At 45.2% G+C, this 6,886-nt stretch overlaps 1 protein-coding gene across 6 annotated transcripts in view; it reads right to left on the bottom strand.

Annotated features, from left to right (window-relative positions):
- Window positions 1-164: 164 nt before the first annotated feature.
- The window catches only part of PLPP5 (phospholipid phosphatase 5), a 7,566-nt gene continuing 844 nt past the window's right edge, over window positions 165-6,886 (bottom strand). Inside the window, exons 3-9 of one of the 6 annotated variants that reach the window (XM_024765107.1) lie at window positions 6,538-6,601; window positions 5,940-6,064; window positions 5,128-5,298; window positions 4,060-4,251; window positions 3,291-3,376; window positions 1,786-1,889; window positions 165-294 (exon numbers count right to left, since the gene is read on the bottom strand). In XM_024765107.1, the coding sequence (XP_024620875.1) occupies window positions 4,088-4,251; window positions 5,128-5,298; window positions 5,940-6,064; window positions 6,538-6,601 (524 nt within the window). In that variant the 3' untranslated portion in view covers window positions 165-294; window positions 1,786-1,889; window positions 3,291-3,376; window positions 4,060-4,087. Of the gene's footprint in view, window positions 295-1,667; window positions 1,979-3,081; window positions 3,377-4,059; window positions 4,252-5,127; window positions 5,299-5,939; window positions 6,065-6,537; window positions 6,602-6,886 lie in introns of those variants that run through there. The other 5 variants (XM_024765105.1, XM_024765106.1, XM_024765108.1 and 2 more) reach the window with 5 other exon arrangements.

The raw sequence follows: 6,886 nt of genomic DNA, 5'->3' as shown, positions 1-6,886 counted from the left end.
AGTTACCAGGGCAACAGTTACAGCTTTAAGTACAAACAGCTCATCCTGGGATTTATGTCACTCAGCCCTTTAGATGTGTAGTTAGGAAGTTTGTGTGGCAGACTGGCGTTCTCTCTGGTCGCCTTCCAGCGTGATGACCTCTTCAACTCCCTCCCTCAGACGGGCACTGAGGGGTCCTTCCCCAGAACACCTGCCTCTTTGTTGCTGCAGTTTTTTCCTCTCCTCAGCGGCCTCATTTCCTGCAGGTTGCCAGCCTTGCTCACCACTGGGGTCTTAGGAAGAGAATCTTCCTGTCTGGAAGTGAGTGGAAAAGCAAAGGGGAGACGCTGTTACTTTTTACCACTGGCTTCAGAGAAACACTTGCCACTCTTGCTTCAGAGCTGGGAGTGGTTTGCATCTTTAATACTTGGATGGTGGTGTTTAGGTACCACACTTTTTTTTTTTTTAACATCTTTATTGGAGTCTAATTGCTTTACAATGGTGTGTTAGTTTCTCTGTATAACAAAGTGAATCAGTTATACATATAGGTATGTTCCCATATCTCCTCCCTCTTGCGTCTCCCTCCCTCCCACCCTCTCTATCCCACCCCTCTAGGTGGTCACAAAGCACCGAGCTGATCTCCCTGTGCTATGCAGCTGCTTCCCACTAGCTATCTGTTTTACACTTGGTAGTATATATAAGTCTATGCCACTCTCTCACTTCATCCCAGCTTACCCTTCCCCCTCCCCATGTCCTCAAGTCCATGCTCTAGTAGGTCTGCGTCTTTATTCCCGTCTTACCCCTAGGTACTTCATGACCTTTTTTTTTCTTTTTCTTAGATTCCATATATACGGTATTTGTTTTTCTCTTAGGTACCACACTTTATTGTTTATTACTTGAGATGGTATAAAGTCTGAGTTTTTGTTTTGGGTTGGGTATAAATTTTTCTAAGAAATTATTGCTTATCTTTAGAAAATATTCTAATCTGGAAGTGGACTCCTGAGATTCAGAAGGCATTTTGGGGTCTGCTCATCGCTCATGGGTGTTCTCTGCATTTGAAGGCCAAGTCTAAGTGAATGAGGGAGACTGGTGGCCATCAGATTCTCTTGAGCCAGCTTTTATTTCCTACACGTACTGTATGAAGAAAGACTAAAATCTGTAAATACTGTTTACTCTCTCTACAGCTGACTGACAGATTTATTGCTAGGAATCACTGATGCTGTCCATTGTTTCCACAGCTGTTTGAGCTGCTCTCGGTGGACAGTCTAAAGTGGACAGTTTAGTTCCCATCAGGTGCATCTTTATAAAGCAAAGATGTTATATATCCTAGACCTGCCCTTTTATATCATATCATACTTCAAACTGGGAGACTCTAGACAAAGTCCGACTTAGTTGTTAGTTCTTGAGGGTTTAAAAGCTGACAGACCTGAAATTACACAGCTTTGACTGCTTATTAAGTGATGAATGAAATGTCTCAGTGGTGCGTTGATGGTGAAATAGAATTTGTGTAAGCCATCTGCCACAGCTGCTTGGGTGAAGGGAGTACTGAAGAGTGTCCTCTTCAAGCACATAAACAGCGTTGCCTCCTTAGGTACCCGTAGTGCAGGTCGCTATGGAACAGGCTCCCGGCACAGGCAGTGTTGGTAGATCTGGCTAGGGGGAAGTGTTCCTTATTCTGAAAGACAAACCTGCGTCTATGGGGCCAGGAACAGCTGGTGCAGAGTCAGTGTCAGAGCGTGCAAGTGAGATGCACCTTGAAGAAGACAAGTGAATGGAGACTAATTGTTTCCAAGGCATCTTGCTCACCGCTGTGCTGTAGGTATTTTCTTTCTCACAGGTCTCAGTTTGTGATTGTCTTTGCAGTTCTCTTTGTGACAGTCCTTCACACTCCTCTCAGGTTCCTACAGGCCCTGGTGGACAGAGCGGTGTAGACAGGCAAGCTGTGTTTCGCTTTTTATATCGGTTTCTTGTAAGTAAATATATGATGGTATCCAAAGCCCTGGAATTTAACATTCACATAAGCCATCTCTTTGACAACAGAGGGAAGGTTAATTACCGTCACCCTAGAGATACGGTTGGGGTAAAGGTGAGAGCCTGGCCTTACCTTGTCCATCTGCTTACACACTAATGCTAAGCCACTAAGAAGCCTCATCTATATGAAATACTTTATTTTCTTTACTACATAAACTCTGAGTGTGAAGTAAGGGTTACTGAGAATTCAGTAGCATTCAGTACATATTAAAGGGGAAGCTTTCATCAAGTTGTTGTCTTCAAATTTAAATTTGGTCTTCCTATTAACAGAATAACTAAAATTTAAGAGTAAACCAAAGAACCAGCAAGAGTGAGTCCCTGTAACCAGAGATGAACAGGATCAACCTGGATGGCTAGATAAACCAGTTTGTACTAAGAAGTGTTTCCTTCCTGGTGGTGAGGGGCAGGTGACTGGAAAAGAGCTTTATATCCTGTTTGTCCCCCTGTGCTGGTTTCACGGATGTGTGTTCCGCAGGGTAGTGAGCTTGCCTCACGTTCCCTGTTTGGTTGTGTGTTATTTGCACTGCTTCAGCAGCGGCACTGCAGTCTCTTGGCCAAGCCCCTTTTTAAACGCTGGAGGCAGATCATCTTCTCCGCGTTCCCAGCTGCACAACTGCTGTGGCTCACCTCCGCAGAAGCGATGGTTTGCACGGAAAGATTAGTAGCACCGATTAGCTTTCTGATAGTTTGCACTTTCTGAAATGTTTTTTATGTGATTATATTTAAAACTTTAGTAAATACTGAAATAAAACCATATTGACCAGTTGCCTACTTTTACCTGGCTCATCCATCACAAAGTAAAGAGAGTCAATACCATTTCTCTTCCCCTGTGTACTACTAAAACAAGTTTAAAAAGAGTTTTGGGCAAAGAACTAACATTCAGGTTCTTTCCCCTTGACTGTTGATTTAAAGTGCGGCGATTATAAGGTAAATATTGAGATGCTCCTTCGGTATCATTGACATCAGCCACTGCTATAGATAGTGGAATCACTTGTGTCAGATAGGGAATCTGGTGTCTAACTTGGGAAATGTTTCAGGTCTCAAATGGAACTTTAAGCACAAAAAACCACGTTCACCGTTAGGAAAAAGATATATTGAAAATATGTTACAGAAATACACAAATCAAGGTCATATTTATAATATAATCACAAAAAGAAAACAAATAAAATATAATCACAACACAGAGAAAGGCCGTTATAGGTCCTACTCCATCAGTTCCGCCGACATCCCGTCATGGTCCATTATACCCTACGGTGAGGGCGGGGCGGGAGGAGACTCACCTGCCCTCCAGACAGCCGTGTCTCTGACTGCCCTGCCCTGCCTTGGCTGCGTGGCACAGCTGGTGCATTTGGGCGGCTCTTCAGTCCTGAGTGGAGGGAAAGCAGCTTGTGAGCAGTTACACAAGTAAGGTGGAGACGGTGAGTACTGAATCCACGCTCCTGACCAGTTTCTTTTTTATTGTGTTTACTCAGTAATTCAACAAATTATCAAATCACTTATGGTTACAGTATTCAAAATGGACAGCAGTACTTAGCTGGACTTGAATAAGATATGCACAGTGGTAAATAAGCCAGAATTGGAGATTCTCCTATTTAAGGTGTGATGGAATTGCCACCAGAGAAAGTAAACAGAACTAAAATAATTTAATTGTTCATGCCCTGGATTTTAAGATTTGAGCTATGGGAAATGGAAATTAAGTTCTGATCATCAACGCTAGCTTCTAGGATAAAGTGGGGCTAAGGTGAAAGCTTCTTTGTGACAGAATCATTCCAAGAACAGTACTGAAGTTAAGTGTAAAAACACTGCAGATCTTGGGATACCAATCTGATGGGCCACATTCATAAGCTGCAAAGACCGTGGAAAGATCTCGTTACTGGAATGTGTGGCGGACAGTAGTGAAAAAGGACCTTGACTCCTCGCGATAAATCCCTGTGAGCCAGGGCAAGACTGCATGATCATGGGGGCTTCTCTCCTCACCTGCACCTCTCAGGAGGTAAAAGGTCAGAAATTTTTGTCCCGGCCGTGGTGAGTTAGGAGGGGCTGATTCACCTGTTTTCCAGGGAGGCAGCTCCAGTGTCTAAACATCAAAATGACGAGGGTCGCCGGGCTGCTTTTGCGCGGCAGGAAGAGCAGGGCTGCGCTGCAGTGGTCTGTGGCACTGGGCGTCCGTCAGGGGAGGGTAGTACTGCCTATAGCAGACATAGGCGAACGTCAGGCCGATGGTGGATCCAGCCAGGACATCTGAAGGCAGAGGAGACGGGCCTTCCCTCAGTCACGGTGATGCCACCCAGCAGAAGGAGCTTGGCCCTCCAGGTTACTCTACTTGTTTAGCCTGCAAACCCCCTCAATTCCAGGCTTATGGGTTTCTTGGGTTTTCTTAATTTTATCGTACAGTTGCAGGATGTTCTCTAAACACCAAATCAAAACACATCTTTAGTTGGGTAGTTATAACAAGGCTTTTTCTGAGTTCACTGCATTGAATATTTTTAATTGAGAAGAATAATGAAGGTTCACTTAATGCTATCAACAACCCCTTCTCACCATTTAAAGTGTTCTAGAGGAAGGAATAAACTCTTCAGGAGTTGCGTTTCTTTGCAAAAATTTATTCTTTAAAACTGAGCTCCTGAGGTCCTCTGGGCAATACTGTCAGCTTTTTTTTTTTTTTTTGGAACTGTGGGCTTTCTGTGCAAATATTTGGATGTTTTACTCTATCATTCAACTTAAATTTCTCTGGTTTAATTACAATTTTATGTTTTCTTGAATTTTACTTTCGTTTCTGAACAAAAATCTCACGACAGTGAACTTGATTTTTAAGAAAGTAAACTGAATTTTGAGGTTGGGTGTAAAAAATTTCTTACAGAGTTTATTCTGAACTTCTGATGCTTCAAAGTCATGGGAAAATCAGAATGTTCCTCCTTGGTAATCCGTTTAAAAGATGACTGTGCTTTTTCATTTTCCGTGTAGCAATAAACGCATACTCAGTACAGAACGCAGACCATCCTCTGCTCACTTGTCTGTTCATTCAGCAGACACCCAGGGAGCGTCTCCTGTGCCGAGTGCTAGGGAGAAATGATGGGAGAACCGTGGAGGCGTCCATGGCCTGGATGCCTTGCTTACCTTGCCAGTGATGCTTGTAGTCACAGGTGCGGGACAGTGCAATCACAGCTGCAAAGAGTAGGGGTGACAGAAAGGAACAGAACCTCCAAGATTCCCCTCGGCCTCGTGGTGTGAAGCAGTGTAAGTTCCCTGCCAGGTAGAAGGACGCGAAGGCCAGACCAGCAAATGCAACTAGAAGAGGGAAAACCTCTAAGCATATGTCTTTGAAAGAAAAAGAGGAGGTTAGCAGGTATGAATATGTTTTTATCCCTTTTGGTAACTTTTGGTGTAGATCATCGATCTACATCGTCAATTATGAGGGAGAAGGAAACAAGGGAAAATGAAGGACCGTTTCCCAAAGTGAGTAACATTTACCCTGAGAATAGTTTTGGAATCCTAGCAATGGGACTTCACTTCCTGATGCGTTAGTTTCCTGATGCATAAATGGGAATCATAAAAACAACAGTACCCGTCTCATTGGGCTCTTTATGGTATCAAACGAGACACGAATCTAAAATGCTTTCGGAAGCACCTGACATACAGTAGCTCTTCAATAAAGGTTAGTTAATATTTTTATGACTGGAGCAAGATTGCAGGACTTAGGCAAATAATACAGTAATAATAAGATGTTCAAATTTCATGAAGGTAAACTACTTCCTCTGTCCTCGAATATTTAATATTCGAGGTTCAAGCTTGTTATTAAAGAAGGGGGCTCCGATTTCTAGATGCAAGAATAAGAGTGCATGAAATGTTCCCATCCTCACAAGCTTCCTAGGTTAAAATCAGTGATCCCCAAGAAAAGCACAGATATAGAGTCCACATGGTATTCTTACAGGAAGAATGTCCACTGGGGAAGCTCTTGCGGCCCTCATTCACCACGTCCTCATTTCCTGTGCACGTCAAGTCATGATGGGCTTGCCCGTCGGGGAAGCAACGGTAGAAGAAGTCTGGGCGTGGCCTGCAAGAAATAAGCAAGGTCTGAACGTGGATCATTTACAACTCCAGAAATTATTTTCTGGTTGTGTTAGATACCTTTCTTAACTGTCAGTCAAATAGTGTCCCAGGCAAAACAGTGAAGCGGGATTGGATAGTCATCACTAAGAGAAAAGCCTTATTTCCGGGGTCAACATTTAAACCAGGAAGGAAAAAAAGCCACTGCGGCACATAGTTACTTTTTAGGGCAAAGAGTGAGTCGTGCTGCAGCTTCTGGGGGTGCTCTGGAGGACACCGACTCCGTGTCAGTGGGAAATGCCGTTCAGGACAGAAGAGAGCCCGAGTCACCCAACGGACCGAGGTAGAGGGACGGGAGGAAGTGTTTGTTAGAAGAGAAAGATCAGACCGAGAATAAAGAGAAAAGGCTACGGGGAAGATGTGGCAGCAGTTGCGTGCGCCTGCCCTCCTGGGGCGAGGGCGGCAGCGTTGGGCACTCACCTCCCCACTATCAGTTTGACTGTGTTGGTGAAGACGCCGTTCAGAGCCAGGGCCAGGCTGGCAGCTGGAAGGCAACGGAAGTGGCTGCTGGTGGCGTCTGCCCAGGAGGAGCGGCCGGGTCCCTGTCTCGTTAGGCGCAGCCGCGGTCTCCGGGGACAGAGGAGCGCTCGGGCTCCAGCCGGAGCGGAGCGTGAGAATAATCCCGCCCCCCGCTGGCCACTCCGCCTTGGCACAGGGAGAACGCGCTACCCGGACCGAGGACTCGTCGGAGCTGCAAATAGTCCGGTGCACGCAGGTGCACCCAGGACGTGGAGCACGTCTCACAGGCAGCAGGCGGGGCACCCCGGAG

The sequence above is a fragment of the Neophocaena asiaeorientalis genome, unplaced genomic scaffold (genome assembly GCF_003031525.2).
Source record: "Neophocaena asiaeorientalis asiaeorientalis breed wild unplaced genomic scaffold, Neophocaena_asiaeorientalis_V1.1 scaffold14, whole genome shotgun sequence".
Classification (NCBI taxonomy): Eukaryota; Metazoa; Chordata; class Mammalia; order Artiodactyla; family Phocoenidae; genus Neophocaena; species Neophocaena asiaeorientalis.
Note: the sequence above shows the minus strand (reverse complement) of the source record. Positions and strands in the feature narration are given on the sequence as shown.